This window comes from Loxodonta africana, chromosome 12 (assembly GCF_030014295.1).
Source record: "Loxodonta africana isolate mLoxAfr1 chromosome 12, mLoxAfr1.hap2, whole genome shotgun sequence".
Taxonomy (NCBI): Eukaryota; Metazoa; Chordata; class Mammalia; order Proboscidea; family Elephantidae; genus Loxodonta; species Loxodonta africana.
Window position 1 is genome coordinate 79,913,717 of NC_087353.1, and position 20,662 is coordinate 79,934,378.

Here is a 20,662-nt window from a genome sequence, read left to right on the forward strand (position 1 = left end):
AAAGACCCTAGCTTCCACTTTGCTTGCTGTCTCTGACTCCCTCCCTGGCTCACTCTGAGGAAAATCAGCTGCCATGCTGTGAGCTGCCATATGGAAGTGATGTCTCCAGGGAGCAGCATCGAGGTCTTGAAGCCAACCACAGCCTCATGAGAGAAGTTGGAAACAGATTCTTTTCCAGTGGAGCCTTGAGATAACCACAGGAGAGAAACCCTAAGCCAAGGGACCCAGAAAGGCATGTCCAGACTCCTGGCCCACAGAACTGTGAGATAATAAATGTGGTTTAAGTTACTCAGTTTTGGGGTAATTATTTAATGCATCAACACCCATGACAGGCTGGGCTCTTACCTGGGTGTCTGGTGGTTCCTCAAGGCCTCCCTCTTCAGGAGCTCCAGCCGCTCTGGGGAGCAAAAACAGGGGTAAGCAGCTCCGGTCTTCACCAGTGCTTCCGTGGCCTGGGCATACAGCTCAAGTCGCTGAGACTGCTGATAGGGCCCGGCAGGGCCTCCCTGGCGGGGACTCTCATCAGGAGGAATGCCTAGAACACAGGCCAACAGACTAATCATCAGGTAATAATAGCTAAGACGCACACAGCACTCATAGTTCAGCATTGCTCTGCATGTTTTACAGATATATTAAAGCTTTTAATTTTTACAACAGTCCTTGACGTTGGTACTATTACATTTCCATTTTATAAACCAAAAGATTGAAGCATAGAGAGGTTAAATAACTACTCAAAGTCAGGTGGCTTGATGGAGTAAGAATTCAAACCAAGGTGGTTTGGCTCCACTGTCCATGCTCTCAACCATACATCCTCTCCATCTAAACTTTTCCTGGTGAGGGAGAAACCTGCCATGGCCTGGAACACGGGACTCAGGAGGACGAGCACAGCCCGCAGACCCTGGCTGGACTCCTGGCTCTGCCACTTAATAGCTGTGACAAGAACTCCTGAAGCGCTGAAGATGTGTAAGGGCCAGACATCCTGCCAGGCTCTTTACATGTTTCATGATCTCGGGTAAGCCTCAAAACTGCCCTATCAGGTAAGAAATGTTATTATCCCTGTTATGTAAGATGAAACGGAGGCACAGAGGTGCTTCGTTCCATCACTTGGCCAAGGTTAAGGGGTAGAACCAGATTCAAACTCTGACTAGCTGGCCCAGAGACAATGTTCTTACCTATAAAGCACTGCCACTTTGTGTTACTTAGCCTTTCTAAACCTCAGTCTCCTTCTCCAGAAAGTGGAGCTCACAGCTTTCCATGCAGGGTGATTCTGAAGGCTCAATGCATCAGCATGTACAAAGTGCTTGTCCTAGTGGCTCACCTAATACAGCTTCAATATATGCTGTCAGATTAAAAATGAATTATTCTGCAGATACACCCCGACTTACAATGGGTTTCCATTCTGGCGACTCTACCCTACGTCAATCCTGACTTAAGTTGAATACCTCTTATTTTTTTTTGAGTTTTCATTATTATTGCCCTTTATTATCAGTATCTTTATAAATCTAATCCTTGTCTTTGGGGGTTGGAAATATTACATATAAACTTACAGATAAATTTTAATACATACATAAAAAAAATACACAAATCATTAAAAAAAAAGGACGGTCATAAGTGCTGTTCATCTTAACTCTTATACATTGTAAGTTGGGAACTACCTCTATGCCAAACCCAAGGTGCAATTTCCTCAGGCCACACAGGATGGAATTGACTAAACGTTCCCAATAGAGGGTACGGGGACACAGAAGAACTGGAGGATGGAATTTCTGCCCTGAAATAGTTTTCAAATGAATCAGGAAAATAAGGATGTGCTTAACTCTGCTGTACCTGATGCTAACACAAAATGGAAGTAGGTGGGCCTTGCACAAGTGGCCTGATCTTTCAAAGCCTCTGTTCTTATTTGTAAAGTAAGAACATGTGCTAAGTGCTCTTGTTTAGCTCCCTACCTCACTGGGCCTCAGTGTCTTCACTTATCAGAAAAGAGAGTTGGGTAAGGTAAGTATGGAGGTCCCTTCCTGACCTAACCTTAAACAAGTCTCTTGAACGTGTTCAACATTTCTTGGAATGTTGCAGGGATTAAAAGTGACTTCCCCAAAAGAATTGAAAACATACATTCACACAAAAATCTGTACAGAAATGTTTGTAGCAGCATTAGTCACAGGAGCCAGCAGGTGGAAACAACCAAATGCACATCAAGTGATGAATGGATCAACAAAATGCAGTCAATACCATATAACGCTATTCAACCCCCAGAGTATGGCCCCAGGACACCCTTCTAGCTCAGTAATGAATTCATTCCTGAGGTTCACCCTTCATCCAAAGATTAGACAGGCCCATAAAACAAAACAAGACTAAAGGGGCACACCAGCCCAGGGGCAAGGACGAGAAGGCAGGAGGGGACAGGAAAGCTGGAAATAGGGAACCCAAGGTTGAGAAGGGAGAGTGTTGACGTGCCATGGGGTTGTTAATGGATGTCATAAAACTATATGTGTCCTAACTGTTTAATAAGAAACTCGTTTGTTCTATAAACATTTACCTAAAAAAAAAAAAAAAAAAGCACACAAAAAAAAAAACAACACTATTCAGCAATAAAAGAAAACGAAGTATACATGCTACAACACAGATGAACCTTAAAGTATTATGCTAAAAGAGAAGCAGACACAAACGGCCACATATTATGTGAATCTATTTCAGATGAAATGTCCAGAATAAGAAAATATACAGATACGGACAGTAGATTCATGGTTCCCAGGGGGTGAGGTGGGGTAGGGGGGAGGGAATGAGGTTTCTGTTTTGGCTGATGGAAATGTTCTGGAATTAGATAGTGGTGATGGTGGCACAAGACAGTAAATACACAAAAAACCCCTGAGTTGTTACCTTAAAATGGTGAATTTTATGTTACGGGAATTGCAGCTCAAAAAAAAAAAACAGAAACAGAAAAGATCGAGTCTCTAAGTGAGGAGCTGCAAGGGTCAGCCACCTTTAGGAGGCCTGGATATCTGTCCTGTGCCTCACCGAGATGGGGGAGGAGGAGCTCCACTGAGGGCCAGCAGGCCTCATTCACACAATCTTGCTGGACAGGAAGTTCCATGAGGGAAGTACCTGCCAGTCTTGTGGTCGCTGTACCCCTCCTGCCTAGCACAGTGCCTGCCATGTAGGAGGCGCTCCATGAAACCCTGGGCCCGCACAGCACCATGGGATTCGCCTCATAGCAGCCTCTCTATCCTGCCATCTCCCGTTACTGTCGCTTTGCTCATTGTGCTTGGGCCCCCCAGCCTCCTTGCTGCTCCCCAAATGTGCCCAGCACTTTCCTTCCCCAGGGCCTTTGCATTTACTCTGTCCTCGGCTTTAAACCTTGGTCCCTCACTCAAGTCTGTTTCAGAGTCACCTCCTCAGAGAAGGCCCCCCAGTTCAAAAGAGGATCCCACCCACAGTTCCCTAACCCTCTCACCCTTTTCTCCATAGCACTTATTACTACTTAACATCACATTTAAAATTAATTTTTAACTAACAGGTCAGTTTAATTAACGAACTAACTTACGGAGGACATGGTCTTTGCTCAATGCTGTATCTCCAGTACTTAGGATAGTACTGGGGCCACAGTAAGTGATCTGGTAAATTAATTCCTTCATTTAATTAACCTCAACTGAATATCTGCTACAACTTCTGAGTAACAGAAAAGAGAAACGGAACCGGTTTCTGCCCTTTAGGAACCCAGGGTCTAGCAAATAATTTACCTGAGATTAGAATAGACATCTCAGAATGGCCCTGGATTTTAATTTGGGAATCATAACCTTCTCTCATCATCCCTGTCCCTACAGGTGGGCAGCTGTTGACCTGGGAAACACAAACACACTCCTCTGAGCTTAGCTATGGTCACAGTTAAACTCTCTGCAAGAAGACTCAGTTCACAAGCTGCACACGGGCTTTTTTCTGCCTCATACGCATGCTTAGCCCAGACTTAACAACGGGAAGTATGTGTAAAAAACTCTGGATTTCTGGCTCCTCTGGGAAAATCAGAAGATTTGACAAGCAGGGCCAGCCCTCCCTGGTGGGAACAAGGGGCTGGAGCTCAGAGGTGCTGCCTCCTCTAGGGAAGACACACTTTCTACTGCTCACCACAGGCCTCACCCCAGTTCCACTGCATACCTGCCCTGTCCCCTGCCAGGCCCCTGTGGAGACTGGACTGGTAACACCGTTTAAGGACAGCCTTGGAACTTTTCTTCAGGGAGCTTAGCATCTCTTCAGGTGGCATCTGAAAAAGCAGGTGTATGTACATACCCGTATTTCCAGGAAGCTCTCATTTTCCAACCTGAGCCCCAGAAGAAGACACACAAGCCCCTTCCCTTACCCGTTACTTCCTTGGAGAAGGAATGGTCCTCCCCAGCAGCCTCACCTGCCCACTCCAGCATGTCCTCAATATTCTCCGCTGCCCCAGGCACAAGGCGCGTTTGATCCGTGTCCTCTAGCCTCAGGATGAAGCTTCCTCGGTGTTTCCTGGCAAAGATGTAGTTGTACAAGGCAGTGCGGAGGCCACCCAGGTGCAAGAAACCTGGTGGAAGAAGAGAACAGAAAAGACAGAGCACATGAGCTGGCAGGCCTCAACTAAGGGCGAGCAGGCTCTGCTTACAACAGAAGACTCCAACGAATCCTAAAGCCCAAGGAACGGCTGTACCTGTCCCATCTCTCTGGCCAGCATCCAGTCAGATCACCACAGAAGTGAACCAGGGTGGTCGACTCGTTTTAGTCCCTACGCCTGGAAGCAAAAGACCACCTAAATGTTGAAGCATGTCATTTTGTAAAAAGGCTCCAACTCTCCAAAGCTGCACCAGTCACTCTATTCTGACATAAACAGGGCACTGAAACCAGTGAGCTCCTCAAGGCAAAGTTCCACCAGAAGGAACAGATCAGTGTTTACAGAAGCCACACCACAAGTACATTTAACATGTGAACTCAATGATGTGCTCACTGAAATAGTTGCAAATAAAAAATACTGTAAAATCCATTTTACGTATACACTCTACACACCATCCATGATTACATTATACGCTTATATACACATGCTACTATATATCATTGCAAATTTTTTAAAAAAAGAATATTTTATGGTGTTTTTGGTAAAAGTTTACACGCCAAATTACGTTCCCATTTAATAACTACTACTCAAATTGTTCAGTGACGTTGGTTACATTTTTTATACTCTGTCAACATTCTCATTAATTTCATGCTGGATGTTTCCCTTCCAGTGATCTGGCTTCCCTGTCCCCTTACCCTTTGATCTTTGCTTTTGAATAACTGTTGACCATTTTGTCTCATACAGATGATTTTTTTTAAAGGTGTGCAATTTGCACTGATAATAGTCTTTATTTTATGAGCCAATCCATTATTGAGGTAAAAGGTGAGTAGTTTTGGTTCAAAGTTTATGGAGTATCTCAAGGCAATAGTCTTGGGGGCTCCTCTGGTTTCAACCGATCCAGTCTGTGTGGACTTTTTAAGAATCTGAGTTCTGGTTCACTCTTCTGTATAACCTTTTATGTATAAATCCACACATCTGCATTTACAAGGCAAATGGACAGCTTTTTCGAGGTAATTTTGCCTATTTGAGAGTTTCATTAACTAAATCTGGCTTTTAAACCCAAACCATAAAGTAGTAATTGATTTCGCAATATTCTTTTCATCCAAGTTTAAACTCGACAATCTGACTTTTTCCTCATCCCTGTAGAGATGACTGACAACAGCAATATTCTAGGGCTGCCATTTCCCTCGTCCCCCCTTCTCTGGCCTCGTCCACGGCTCTAAGGCTCCACAGTGAGCTCATCTGCACTTCCATGCATAGGAGGCAGCACGGAGGAGAAAAAAGCTCCTCTGGGCTCATAGACTATGTGTATAACCTTGGCAGTAGTTATTTCAAGGGCACTACAAAATGCATATGTTCAGTGGCACCGGGCCTCGGGAGTCCCCAAGATAGGAGACAGAAGGCCCAGTGGTTGAAATCAAGACCTCTTACATCAAATAGACCTGCAATCGAATGTTGCATCCACCATTTACTACTTGCTATCCCTTGGGCCCACCACCCATCTGTCAGTTTGTAGTACACTGGTGGCTTGAATGTTGCTGTGACACTTGAAGTTATACCACTGGTATTTCAAATACCAGCAGTGCCATCCGTGGTGGACTGGTTTCAGCAGAGCTTCCAGACTAAGCAGACTAGGAAGAAAGGCTTGGCAATCTGCTTGGCACACCGTGTGTGCTCAACACACATTTATTGAATACACTGGGAAAAATAAAGACCGAAAAAAAAATGGTGCACAGCTACGTGCATACACAAAAATTTAGGTAATACGAATGAGCTCCGTTCATGTGCCTCAGTTTCGGTCCCTGTACAACAGAGGTCACGATGCCGGCCAGTTCAAAAATTAGCCAATGAAAACCCTGTGTGGATTACAACTTGCTGTAAAAGGGCATCACACTGGGGAGAGGGCCAATGAAAATGAAGTAAATCCTCAGGGGCTGACACAACTACCGCCACCACGGACTCAAACGTACCAATGACCATGACAATGTTTTGTCATATTGTAGTCACCATGAGTGGGAGCTGACTTGACAGCAATGAACAACACCCGTATGGCACGATACTTAACTTTTATGACCCTCAATTTCCTCATCTGTTAAAGAGGAGTTATAAACAAAACCCAGAAACCTTCCTTAAGTGGTTGTCGTAAGGCCTAAATGCTGATTCAAATACAACCTCAATTAATTTTCACTATTAAATTCATCTGTGTTGCTCGATGATTCTTTAATCTGTCTGCAGTCAGCAGCCTTTCCCTCATGAGCTTTCCCTGCAAATCAGCAAGGAAATGAGAATGATAATCATAACAATTCATCTACTGTTTATTAAGTGGTTTCTATGTGTGTCAGATTCTAGTAAGTGCCTAAACTGCATTAACTCAACCCCATAGACAGGTACTATTATCAGCCCTGTTTAACAGACGGTAAAACTGAGGGTCAGAGAGATTAAGTAATGTGCCCAAATTACGTGACTAGGAATTGGCAAAGCTAGAAATTTAAACCCAGACACCCTCAGGCCTTGGCACCTATTCCCTACACATACGCTACACAAAGCATGGTGCACAAAGCATTGCTGGTCTACAACAATTGCCAGTTGTGAACAAGTAAATAAACTGAGTGTTTATAAACGTTTACAACAATTTGATATAGAAATTTTGTCTGCTGAATCAAATTTCAAAAAAAAAAAAGGCTTCTATGTTTTACAGTTTTCTAGTAATTCATGAATCCACAATCAATTAGAAATTATAAACCAGTCCAACACGGGTAGTCTGAGAAACATTGCTCTACACTACACTGTCTGCCGAGATTCTATCTCCCTGTGCAGCTGAGATCTGGCCAAGAAAGTAGCCTTATACTGGGGCTCTGGGTTCAGAATGGAGCCCTGGTGGTGCAGTGGTTAAGAGCTATGGCTGCTAACCAAGAGGCTGGCAGTTCAAATCCACCAGCTGCTCCTTGGAAGCCCTATGGGGCAGTTCTACTGTCCTACAGGGTCGCTACGAATCGGAATCGACTCCAAGGTGATAGGTTTGGTTTTGGCTTGGGTTCAGACTGAGAGGAGCATGCACCGTGAAGAGAGAGCGGAAAACAGTCTCGGGGAGAAGATAATCTTGGGAACTGGTATGGAGGCCCTGATTCGGCCTTACTCTCTGGCCTCTGCTTTCCCACACTCCTCCTAGCTTGCTACATACCAGACACACACCACAGGTTCTTTACACCTGCTATTTCCTCTACCCAGAAGGTTCCTCCTAAAGGTTTCACATAGCTATTTCCTTCTTGTCATTAAGTCCTCAGCTCTAATGTCACCTCCTCAGCAAGGCCTTCCTGTGCATCCTTCCTAATCCCTACCCTGCTTCATTTCCCGAGTAGTATACGTGACTCTCCACAATTACATTTACTTTCGTACGTGTTTGTCGGGACCACTACAATGCAGGCTTCTTGAAAAAAAGAGTCCTAACTTTCTCGATAACCACTGTATTCCAGTGCCTAGAACGGTGCTTGGCACACCGTTTGTGCTCAACACACATTTACTGAATACACTGAAGGAAAAAAAATAAAGACCGAAAAAAAAATGGTGTACAGCTACATGCACACACAAAAATTTAGGTAGTGCGAATGAGCTCCGTTCACGGGCCTCAGGTTCGGTGCCTGTACAACAGAGGTCGCGTTGCCAGCCAGTCCACTCTACCTGACGAAATTCGTTCGAGAACATTCGGGGGGCGGGGTTGGGGACTGGAGCAAGCAGCGTCACGTCCGCCAGTTTACCTGTGGGACTGGGGGCAAACCGCACTCGCACGGCAGCCCCGGCATCAGTACTCAGGCATGCCTCGCGCCGTCCCACGGGGCGGCCTAAGGCCGCCGGGAACGTCCCCGGCCGCAGCACTCTCTTCAGAACCGCCGCCATGTGAATTGGAAATGCACAAGTACGTTTCTTTCAGCATCACTTCCGGGGATGCCTCTCAGCCAATCAGCCTCCGCCACAGCGGCCGAATCCCGCCCCCTTAAAGCCACAGTCCTTTTTGCTTGAGAGCCCACGCCCCCCTGGACGGCTGCAGCTCCACTCCGCCACAAGGGGGCAGAGCCCTTTGAGCCGGCTATTACCCGGACCCGCCCCCTCGGCTCGCGAAAGGTAAAGCGTGGCAGGGGCTGGCCCGGGAAGCGGAGGAGGCGGGTCTCCATAGAAACCTCCACTTGTTTCCGGCCAGGCCGTGAGAGATTAGGGGCTGCTGCGGGGGCCAATCTCAACCGGTTTGCCTTTTCCCAGCGGCCTCTGCGGGAGCGGTGGGTGTTGTACACAATCATCATGGCGGCGGCCGGGGCCCCGGATGGTGAGTGTGGAGGGGGTGGCGGACGCCCGGGTTGGGCCGAGGTGGAGCTGGCGCCCCGGTGGGGGGATGCGGCCTGGCCCGGGAGCGAGTAACCTGGCCTGGTAGCGGTGGTCCGACGGGGGTCGGGCAGAGTCCGGTCCCAGGCCCAGCCCGCGGCGAGCGCCCACCCCCTAACCCCTTTGCAGGCATGGAGGAACCTGGCATGGACACGGAGGCCGAGACGGTGGCGGCCGAGGCGTCCGCGCGGCCTCTCAACTGCGTAGAGGCTAAAGCCGCGGCGGGGGCGGCGGCCGAGGACTCTTGCGCCGCGCGAGACAGCCTGCAGCCAGCCCCGGCCCAGCCCCCTGGGGACCCCGCGGCCCAGGCCTCGGTCAGCAACGGCGAAGACGCGGGCGGCGGCGCGGGCAGGGAGCTCGTAGACCTGAAGATCATCTGGAACAAGACCAAACACGACGTGAAGTTCCCCCTAGACAGCACAGGCTCTGAGCTAAAACAGAAGATTCACTCGATTACAGGTAATTCTCGTAGTACTGACTGCCGGCCTCCCTGGTGATTACGCTGTGCTAGGGAGCATGCTGGCTGCTTTCCTTGTATCAGCTCCCTTAAGCCTCACGACAGTCCTCCGAAGTAAGTACTATCGTGCCTAGCGTTCAGATGCGGGAAAACGAGGCCCGTGATGATTGACTGGTAAGTAGGTGACCTAGGGTTTAAGCCAAGGCCCTGAGTCTTAGTCCCAGATTGGTAGCTGTGTTGCTTAAGCATCTTTCATAAAAATCACCTGAGGCACTTGTTAAATATACAGCACGTAGGCCCTCCCCTCTGGAGATTGATTCACTGAGTCTGGGATATGGCCAGGAATTTATTTTTAGCAAATAATCTTAGGTATTTTTCATAAGGAAAATGTAGGGAACGCTGCTTTTAGCCATCACGCTGGCTGTTTGACAGATGCTTATATTACTTAATTTTATCTTGTTCATAGCATTTCGTCGCCAAAAATGATTTCTTTTTTTGAGCTTTCTTGCCATGGCCTGTAAGCTCCATAGGACCAGAATCTTTGTGCTTCTTATTGATCTTTGTATCCTTGATGCCTGTGGGTTCAACGTGAGTGAGTGAATGGTAGCTACTGTTTATTGAGCAATGACTATGCTGTACTAAATGTGGTACATTAGTCCTGTTTCCTAATCTGTAAAATAAGCCTGTACATGAGGAGCCGCTGTCGTTTTTATGGGAACTTCTGGGTGGCACCAACAATTAAGCACTTGGCTGCTAACCAAAAGATTGGCAGTTCGAGTCCACCCAGCAGTACCTTGGAAGAAAGGCCTAGCAATCTACTTCTGAAAATCAGCCATTGAAAACCCTATACAGCAAAGTTCTACTCTTACTCACACGGGCTCGTCGGGAGTTGGAGTCAACTCTCCAGCAACTGGTGGTTATTACCTTTGTTGTAAAATTTGGGAAACCAAGGTTCAGAAAGATTTGTGAATTGCCCAAGTATACACAGCCAATGGGTAGTAGAGCCAATATTTACTACCTGGTCTGTTGTCAAAGGGCTCTGGTTCTCTCCTTTCACTGTCTGCCCTCTACTTTTTTCCCAAGGTCTCCCGCCTGCCATGCAGAAAGTCATGTATAAGGGACTCGTCCCTGAGGATAAGACATTGAGAGAAATAAAAGTGACCAGCGGGGCCAAGATCATGGTGGTCGGCTCCACAATAAATGATGTTTTAGCAGTGAACACACCCAAAGATGCCACACAGCAGGACTCAAAGGCTGAAGAAAACAAGAAGGAGCCTCTCTGCAGGCAGAAGGTAAGTTCTTTGTGATTGCTGATCTGAGAAGCTTGAGGCTTTGTCCTCTTGAGCCTTGGCTGGCTACATTCTCCCTAGAATAAGCTCCTTTTCGGACAGGGCCCATGATGGAAATTTATGGCAGCAGTTGGGTGCGGCTGGCTGTTGAGTGGAGGTGACAACTACCTGAGATTTGCATCTTTGTCTCATCTGGCGGGTCAGTGTGTCTCACATCTACCTACTTTAGGATAAGGCCTTTGTAAAGGCAGGTTTCAGACCAGGTACTGAAAGGAATCAGATGTTGGTTTCTAGCTCACATTCAGTGCCAGGGAAAATTGCTGTTCCTGGACTTAAGCCCCCATTTTGCCTAAGTGCTTAAGTTTGTTTTTGGTTTGTGGCTTTCCCCAAGTCAACAAGCCCAGTTCTGAGTAGGCAGGGAAATCACAGCTTTCAGAGGTTCCTCTAAAACTGACCCTTCCAGGAAACCACATGAAACTGACTAGGAAGATAAGTATACTGAAACGGAAATGTAATCTTTCACATTCCCTGTTGCTCCTTTTGGATGGAAGAGATCCTCCCTTTCTGTGTTTATCACAGCCAGTAAAACTCCGTTATCAGGAATGTTTGGTTATTTTATTGTAGCAGGGGCAGTTTGGAAGGATCATCACTGGTGATCCCATCACTCAACAAGCCCCACTCGTTGCTACACAGCCTCCTTAGCCACTGTTGGTAGCATTCGAGGGAAACAAACACTCAGACCGTTTGACCTGGATCCTAAGTGGAATAGACCAACTTGAACCAATGTCAGTTTCAGTGACCATGGGTACCAGAGCGTATGGCCACCAGTGTAAGAAGAGGACAATCTTGACTAACAGGTCCATGATCCTTTTTATGTTTCCAAATCCAAAAAAAAAGGATCTGAAAACCGAATTCATAAATTTGGAAAAACCTGTCAGAACAGACATAAGGCTGGTTTTTAGCCTCATTTGTCAAAATTAATGTAAATATTCTTATTTCGATACAGAAGTAGTAATGTTTGATAATGTGGTGGTGCCCCAGACCCTATGGAAATATTATGTAATATATTTTAAAATTATATTTATAAAATCTCCAGAATTCTGAATTACAAAGCACTTGTCTATAAGGGATGCAGATAAGGGCTTGTAAACTTGTATTAACATCTAAAACGTGCTTAATTGGAGACTTCACCCCAAATATGGGGTCAGTGTGTCTTGTAACCATTTGGGTTCAATTCCATTTTCCTGTCTTCCTCTGCCATATGTTTGAAGTAGTCAACTGTGAGCATGTCAGACGTGAGAACACGTTCCCACTGGTCACACCCTTCAAGCATAACGCATCTTTTAAACGCAGGTTTTGAGTTGCTAATGGTAGCTTAACAGGCCCAGAAGTGTTCTCCACGGTGCAGGGAAAATTCTTCAGAAATACTTGTAAGCTGTAACTCAGTACTTCAAACCCTTCCTGCTTTGTTTCATTCATGCAGTTATGAGAAGGACCCAGTTCCCTGGCTTTTTAACAATTTGTTCAGGAATCTAGTGCTGATAGTCTGGTAGCCTCGAGCCCATTCCTACTGGGGGTTTTTGCCTTGCGGCAAAGGTTTCAGCTGGCTCATGGCCACTTGGTGCTTAAAGACAATTAAATTTTTACCCTCTGCCCACTCATTGCCCTATAGCTCTAGCTTCTCCGAGCAATGACCCCGCCTATAAAGGCAAAGATGGGGAGGAAACAAAACTCAGGCATTTGGGACAGGCAAAAGAGCTGTTTAAGGGAGTCTTGAGGAACATGCTGAGAACACTGAGTGTAACGGCAAGCTTTAAAATAATCAACGTTTCTGTTCGGAAATTTGATTCACCAGCTTCTTGTTCAGCTGGGGTTGGGTGGCAGGCCAGGAAGACTCCTGCAATGAGATGCTGGACTAGATGTCTGTTGAAGAAACGCCCCTTCCAAGCAGTTGGGCTGATTACCAGCGTCACTGTAGTTTCCTTGGGACTTGAAGTTGACAGAAGTGACGGTCATTTTGAACCCGGCAGCAAAGCCCAGCCTTCGTGGCTCTCTTCAACTTCGTGTTGAATCCTTTCATCGCTGATTTTTTTTTTTGACGGGGGTAGTGGGGAGAAGGATAAGGGCGTAGAGTTTATTTGAGTTAGCAATTTGGAATTCTTTTTACCCTAGAACTGTCATATCTAATATGGTAGCCACATGCGGTTGTTAAAAATTAAATAAAGAATCCTGTTCCTCCGTATGCTAGCCAGATTTCAAGTGCTCAGTAGCCACAAGTGGCCAGTGATTACCATTTTGGATGGCACAGATACAGGGCATTTTCATCACTGCAGGAAATTCTCTTGGACAGCACTGCTCAGTAGTGTCAAAGGATCTATTGGTCTAGACATAAAAAGCTTTTGAACCAAAAACACCAAGGGTTTCTTCATCCTGTCTTCCAGCGACGTAGTACTATGACAAAAATGTAGTCAATTGGTTCATTTCATTTCTTCTGACTTATGTTATAGCAACACAGGAAAGTGTTGGATAAAGGAAAACCCGAAGATGTGATGCCATCAGTCAAGGGTGCCCAGGTAAGCCAAACTCCTGCATATGAACAAGTCCTACTTCCTGACTTCCTGAGATTCCTGGAATCATGTCCTTATATCCAGTTTCTCTTCTGTTTTCCATCTTTCTTTGCTTCTGGCTCCTCCCTCTTACCATGCTCTTATGCCTCCAGGAGCGCCTGCCAACGGTACCCTTATCCGGCATGTACAATAAGTCTGGAGGGAAAGTGAGACTCACCTTTAAGCTAGAACAAGACCAGCTGTGGATTGGCACTAAAGGTATGTTCCTTAGTGCTCTCCACCGCTTCTTGACCTGACCACTCACCTCTGGCCCCCAGAGGCACTCACTCTCTGGTGCCATTCCGGTCATTGTTCTAAAACCTCTCTCTCTTTACTATGCTTTGCATGCCTCTGGCTTTTGATTTTGCTTATGGACACTTGCCTTTTGTTTGGACCCTTTGGCCTCATTCTTTTCAGTCTGCTCTCAGTGCCAGTCCATCAAACATTGGCTCTTCAGTTGCACAGAATCACAGGTCCCAAATGTATGGCCCAAGAGCCGTGTCTGGTCCACAGGCAAGGGTTTATGGGTTTACACACAATCTGAAAAAATTGGGAGATACCACTTAATCTGATTTTTTTTGGCTTCTCTTGAAAAATGTCAAAAGATCTGGCCCTTGTGGGCCTGCTTTACTCACATGGCAGTGGCCAGCCGGAACTGAGTGGTGGTTTCAGATGGGCCATGCTGCAGTCCCCACTGCTCCCACTCATCTTACATGTCACCTATCTAGCCCCTGTAGGTCAGAGGTTGACCCTGTGCTAGGTGAAGTTGTCCTAACCGCTGCCGAGGAATCAGGCCCTCCCGCCCTCCCTGCCTGAGGGCCCTCTGCCTGCCCCGCTTCTGCCTGTGCACTGCATCTGATCAGGCTTGCTGGGAAGTGTCTCTTGATTGTCCTCCCTTCTCCTTCCCCCAGTGGTTACAAAGCCTTGCCAGTTACGCTGCAGAGTTGTCTATGTCCCTTTCTCTGCCATCATGGTATGCCCCCTTAAAGGCTCCCAGTGTCTTTAAACTTGGTCTGTTGAAAGCGGATTAACCTATTTCCTCGCCTCATCTGTGTTCTTGTCTGTCCTGTCTATCTTCCGTGCTGTTTTTTGTCACTGGTTCCTGTGCCCAAAAACCTTAGGACAAGTTCAAATGCCTAAACCTAGTGTTCAGTGTTCTCAACAACGGGGCCCCAGTTGAAGTTTTGACCAAGCTTCCTGCCCTTCTTGCCCTGTTGTGCACTGCGTGTTTCACCTGCGTCTGTCCCCGAACTTTTCAGTACGCTTTGCACAGCTTCGTGTCTTCACTCCTGCTAGGCCCTTACCTGGAATGCCTTCTTCCTATTCCTTGTTGTTTATAAAATATTCCAAGGCCCTACTTAAATGTCCTCTCCTAATAAAGCCTTCCCTGGTACCCATCCGCCCAAATGAATTGCTACTGCTTCTGTTCATAGAGCACTCCGTTTAGACCCCAGAGCACTCATTACTCTCTGACTTGTCTGTCCCCCGTTAGATTCCAGGAGGGAACCGAACATGCCTAATTCACCTGTTTCTGGCCAGCACTGTAGGTATTCAGTATTCGAGGTAAATGCTAAAGAGAAGTATAGGGGGTCTCATCACAGGAGGTTAACTGCCTTCAGAGACAGGTCATTTAGTATGCAGCTACTTAGAATGGGACCATTGTTATGGAAAATGATCAGGGTAGGGGTGGTGGGGAGTGACAATTTATCCTCTAAAATATGAAGCTAAGTTTCTTATTTCCAACCCTATGCTGGTTCTCCAGTGAACAAAGAGGGAAATACAAAAATGTTTGATTTTTCTAACAATTTTACGATAACTCGCTCTGTTCTCCATTTCATCTTGGACTCTAACTGCATGGTCAAAGCAAGTTTTGCAACATATTTAAGGGCTTCCCCAGTTTTCCAGGGGCCTTTGAACCCTCTCCTGGTCAGATCATTCTGTCTGCAGAGCCCGTCACATCATCCCCTTGCCCTCTTCTCTTCAGTTGCTAGCTGCCCCATCTTTCTTTCTTAGAGCCTTACTTCTTAACCACTGTGCAGGTGATTGTGCCTAGTTCTCTTCTCCATCATTGCATTGACTTGCTGAAATCCTGCCTCTTGCTGGACTTCTCATTTCACTGGTGGGCATCCTAGTTGAAGGCAGTCATTAGACTGATCCAGAAGGACAGTGATGACCAGGGGGGTAGGTGTAGTGTTAAAGTAGGGACAAGTGTCAGGAGGAAGACCAAGTCTGTAAGTGGTCGTTGGCTCCTTAGAAAGATTTTCATGTTAGGAGGTTGCATAGGAAACAGGCCATAACTACAGAGACAAATGTAATGAGAATCTTCCTGTATCTATATTACAGGTTTTATTTTAACTTGTAGGAGCAACCACCTTTCTGCTTTGGCATAAAGGCAAGAAGAGCTTTAGAAAAATTTGGTTGTGTTGGGGCTTCAGAGTTATTGAAAGCTTCCTACTCATTCGCTCCTTAAAGATGGGGGCCATGAACTGTTCATGTCTTCAGAGGCTGACCAAGGCTTAAAAACTTGACATTTGTGTTCCCACCCAAGACCACTGTATCGCAGTTGCTCAGGAGCCCGTGGGGGCAGGCACTCCCTTCTCAAATGCCCAGGACGCCTATCACCTGAGTGTCATAAGCACTCTTAGAGGAGGACAGTTTGTTCAGGGAGCTGGCTACTAGCCACTGGCTTCATCTTTCTGCTGGCAAGAAGCTGCTATGGAATGACCAACCCAGCAGTCACTTGGCTTCCTGATGGGGTGCTTTACTGGGTGAGTGCCCTTCAAGGGGAACCACTCACAGCTTAAATGCTCTGGCATAGCTTGTGTACTAACAGCCTCGGGCACAAGCAGAGCAAGAAGCACAAACTCCAGGCAGGTCACAAACGGGGAAGCTGCCAGTGGAGGGCATTTGCCCTGTTTGTAGGGGGCAGTCGAGTCTCTAATGTAGCTGATGGCTGTCATTCAGGAATGTGGGCCCTGAATGGTTAAATCTTCAGAGTTTTCAAGAGAAGCCAGAAATCAGATTTTTGTGGGAAATCTCTGGACATCTCAAGAAGACAGGCGTTTTGGAAAGTTTCAGTCTTAAAAGACGACTCCAGGTCAGGTGTTGAGTAGAGCCATTGAAGTCCAAACCTAAGCGAACATCTTCAGGTCCCATTTCCTTCCACCTCCATTTTTAAGAGAGCCATAGACTAGAAGTAAAATGGTTCAAGTCACCAGCTAGACTAGAACCCAGGTCTCTAAATTCCTAGTCAGTTGTGTCAACCTATTTTCAATTTCTACCTTTTTCAGATTTTTCTTCCTGAAAAAGCCATAGTGAGGTTTTTCCAAATTGATATAATTGTTTGCCGAGAATGGCCCTCTGCACCCGAGGTCTCTGCTACTTCCAGGCGGTCACATTATGTTGGGCAGGGCAGGCAGGGCTTCTGCGGCCCCTGCCATCACTCCTGCCCTGCTGCGCTGGCTCACCTCCGCACGCCCATCTCACTCCAGGCCTCCTTTGCTGCCTCCTCTTTCTTACCTGCCATTCTTAAAGTTGCTGCCAAATGCCTTTGACCCCACGTGATAAGTGGTGCCTCAATTGCTTATCAGAAGAGGTTACAAATGTTTTAAGGGAACTCTTAAAGTTTCTTGTGTGTATGTGACGGGAGTGGGGGGCCAAGGGGTTGTTGGGGGGATATGGGGAGGCAGTGAGCTGGATCTGGGGATAGAAACTAGTCTTAAACCCCCAAGCACTCCCCCTTCCTATGTGCGCCACCAGGGGGCAATGCCGGCTCTTTGTCCTTGGTCTTGACTACCCCTTGCCCAGATGCCAAAGACCTTAGCCGATGCTTGGTTTGGGGAATAACGGTACAAAGGAATTTCTTGGGTATTTATTAATCATCAGACTTTAAAAAATGATACCAGGAGAGAGGTATGTTTGTTCTCGGAGAGTCTTAATATAGACCATTAGCAAACCCTGTTCCCCACTGGCTCCTCAGAAGTTCCCAACTCCCACGCAGGGTTCTAGTTGCATCAATGAGAAGACGCTGTCCCATTGTCGCTAGAGGGCAGGGCAGCAGGGACTTGTAGATCCCACAACTCCCAGCCCTGACGAGGGACTGCTGAGTCAGAACAGGAGGGCATTTGAATAATCACTGTAATCCCTCTCAACTTAGAGCGGACTGAGAAATTGCCCATGGGCTCCATTAAAAATGTGGTCAGTGAACCTATCGAAGGACACGAAGACTACCACATGATGGTAAGTATGCTGGCTGGGCCGAGCCCCTCGCTAGACCCCTGCTTCTGCTTATTCAGCAGGGAGTGGATTTCTAACTGAGCTTTTTAATTGAGAAAAATCAGTCTTCATCAGGCACACTTGTTTCAAGACTCCCATGTTTTCTTCATCTCCTTAGAACTCGATTCATGCCCCTATTCTGAGTTCTATTGGTTTTGCAACCCCTGCCCTTCCATAATTTAAAGGGGAAAGGCTTTTCTCTTGACTTTCTCTTATTTGTAATATTTTGTTTTTAGACCAGGAAAATAAATGTAAAAGGAGGAATGGCTTCTGGATTTTTATTTGAAATTTTGTCTTACATCTAAAAACGAAACCTTCCCCAGCCTTGGTGTTTGTGAGGATGCCAGGCAACGTCTCTTCTGTAATGGTCCTCCTCTTCCAGGCCACAGCTGGGAAGTATCGAGCACCCTGTGGGGAGGATGGTCTGGGGGACGTGTTGTGCAGAGGAGTCTGCTCTGAAGAGAGCAGGCTGCTCTTCAGCCATCTTTCCTGGGACAGGATGATGGGAGGCATTCCCCACATCTGCAGAGCGAAGGATCCCATGAGCTGATGAAACGAACAGCATAGGCAGACCCTTTCTCTTTTCCCAGCACTGTTTGGAGGGGCCACTTTAAAAATGCATTTTAGCTACCTAAATGCCCCTCACTGCTGTGACAGGGACCTGACCTGAGGCGGCAGATTTTTCAGCGTGCAGCCAACGGGGATGTGTAGCTACGTAGGCCACATCGCAAGGGAGGGAACCACCCATGGTTTGTGGTTGGCTTCACCAAGTCCACAGCAGAGGGGTGTTTTGGGAGATCCCAGGAAAAGGGAATCTAGCATTATAGCAGTTCTCTCTTCAGGCAGGTGGCCAGTCCACTCGCTACAGAATAAATCAGTCACCCGAAGGGGCCCAAATTTTGTTTGGCCAACAAGCCAGCACTGTTCCCTGCCTTGCTCTGTTGACATCTGTCTGCTTGGCGGTGCCAGAGGAGGCTGAAGCAGGGCCATGGCCAGGATTGCTGTCCCTGGGCTGCAGGGCCCCTGGGGTGTTCTGCTTTTTAAATGGTGACACCTTCACTGGGGCTTCCTCACGCCCTTTGGCAGCTCTATCACCCCTAGGCTCTGTAGTCACTAAAACAAGGCTTGCAGGCTGCCATGCCTGTGGAAATTTTGCACGCCCAGTTATTTATTTTTGTTTTAAAAATTGGATATTTTCAAATGGGCCCCTTGCTCCCTTTTGAAACATCTGTGTTACCAATGTAGCTCTGAGGGGTTAATAACTCCAGTTTTCAAGCAGCCAGGTACTAGGGATTTAAAACAAGCTGAGCGAACCATTTTGAATGTATTTTAAGGAATGGTGTGGATGGGCGATGACTTATGTTTAGCTTAGGTGCTGCTTTCTGTCCGGGAGCATTTCTGATAGAGGGTGGTCTGAAGAGCCCCCTTCTCTCTTCCGAACACCACTAAGAAGCACCTTTACCTTTGTCCTAACAAGAGTCTTTATTCCCTCTTTCTGCAGATGTCACTTCATTAGCTAGATTGAGACTGTATAATAGTTCACATTACAGAAGTATGGCTGTGCTATTTCATTTTTAGACAAATGTTTAAAAATACAGAAAGGAAAGCAAACAGGATAGCAAACTCAGATATCCATCACCAAGAAATGACATTTGTAACTATTTTGTAACTTGCTTTAAGTCTTTTTTTTTTAATAAAAGAAAATTTACCAACAATGGCTTCCCCATGGTCTCCCCCTTTCCTTGTCACCATTATCATGAATTTAGTGTATCCTTCCCATCTATTTATGCTTTTATTTCCACACGTACCCATGAACAGCCGAGTACTGTTTTGTGTTTTCTCAGTTGACGTAAACGGTATCTTGGTATGTATCGTTCTGCAACTTGGTTTTTTTTTTTGATTGGACATTATGATCTGTTCATGTTATCTGTAGCTCCAGTTCATACTTTGTAAAAGTAATCCCGTATTCATACGAAGAGGCCACATCACTTTTAATTACGCATTCCCTTACTAATGGATTTATAGGTTATCTGCAGATTTTCGTTATTCCCTTCAATGCTGTTTTGTTTCCTTATGCATGGGTGGTAGTTTTTCTAGGCCAGCGGTTCTCAAACTGTGGTTTCTGGCCTAGTACCTGGGAACTTGCTAGAAATGCAGATTTTTGGGCCCCAGACCCACCGAAGCAAAAACTCAAGGGCGGAGCCCAGCAACCTGTGTTTTAACAAACTTCCCCAGATGAATCTGTTGCCACCTCGAGCTTGAGGACCACCGCTTTCAGGTTGGCTGCGCTTAACTCCCCACTTTTTGCTTTTTTTTTTTTTGACTTGTTAGGAGAATGCCCCCCATGTGCACAGTTTGTTCTGTTTTCCTCCCTTTTTTAATGAATTCACTCCCCAGTTTGTTCTGTTTGTTCTGCCTCCTTAGTCTCTTGACCTCTGAAGTACCGCTTGGTTTTCCTTTTTCCCTTCCAGGCGTTTCAGTTGGGCCCCACGGAAGCCTCTTACTACTGGGTGTACTGGGTTCCAACTCAATATGTGGATGCAATCAAAGACACTGTGCTGGGGAAATGGCAGTATTTTTGAAAGCACTTTCACCTCTGGCCCAGGAGACTGACCCAAAGTGAAGGACATTGCTGGGAGAGGCCTGCAGCATCCCTGGATTTCAGAGTTCTGGAACTTTGTTCAAAAAACAATCTATATCCAATCTAAGGTGATGTGGCGACTGAAGCCAGAGGTGATGTACTTTCACCATTAGCTTAATTTTAACTTAAAAATCACCGGTTCCCTTTTCTTGCAGTCAGCTTCATACCATTTTTAAAGTCAATATGGTGGAAATCAATAAATCTGAATTCCGAACGTATTGTGTGGAATACTCTTAAGTGCGTTTGAGAGTAAATCTGCCAATTTTGTTGAGAAGGGAATGATCCAAAGCTTTCTGGGTTTTTTAAAAAGTGATTTCAATGGAAATATTTTCATAAATCTTTGGTTGCTGACATTTGGACTGCGTTGTGATAACTTGGGTTTTTTGGGTTTTTTTCCCTTATAAAATTGTATGCAAAATGGGGGGGAGGGGGGTTAGTAAGCCATAT

At 46.4% G+C, this 20,662-nt stretch overlaps 2 protein-coding genes across 4 annotated transcripts in view; one reads left to right on the top strand and one right to left on the bottom strand.

The window, feature by feature from the left end:
- Nucleotides 1–8,487, bottom strand: part of EARS2 (glutamyl-tRNA synthetase 2, mitochondrial) — a 34,933-nt gene extending 26,446 nt beyond the window's left edge. The window contains exons 1-3 of the mRNA XM_003418817.4: nt 8,329–8,487; nt 4,394–4,549; nt 346–535 (exon numbers count right to left, since the gene is read on the bottom strand). Coding sequence (XP_003418865.1) covers nt 346–535; nt 4,394–4,549; nt 8,329–8,467 — 485 coding nt within the window. The 5' untranslated portion in view covers nt 8,468–8,487. The remainder of the gene's footprint in view (nt 1–345; nt 536–4,393; nt 4,550–8,328) is intronic.
- Nucleotides 8,488–8,652: 165 nt separating this feature from the next.
- Nucleotides 8,653–20,433, top strand: UBFD1 (ubiquitin family domain containing 1). 3 transcript variants are annotated; one of them, XM_064295698.1, is made up of 8 exons: nt 8,653–8,692; nt 8,828–8,891; nt 9,077–9,406; nt 10,488–10,696; nt 13,201–13,266; nt 13,413–13,518; nt 17,456–17,538; nt 20,046–20,433. In XM_064295698.1, the coding sequence occupies exons 2-8, from the start codon at nt 8,867–8,869 to the stop codon at nt 20,154–20,156; spliced, it is 930 nt and encodes a 309-aa protein (XP_064151768.1). In that variant the 5' UTR covers nt 8,653–8,692; nt 8,828–8,866; the 3' UTR covers nt 20,157–20,433. The 3 variants fall into 3 exon arrangements, 2 of the variants coding, with proteins under 2 accessions (XP_064151768.1, XP_023414608.1); XR_010323654.1 differs by lacking the exon at nt 8,653–8,692 and adding an exon at nt 14,792–14,842 and having other exon boundaries at nt 8,746–8,891; nt 20,046–20,161; XM_023558840.2 differs by lacking the exon at nt 8,653–8,692 and adding an exon at nt 14,792–14,862 and having other exon boundaries at nt 8,746–8,891; nt 20,046–20,161.
- Nucleotides 20,434–20,662: the final 229 nt, after the last annotated feature.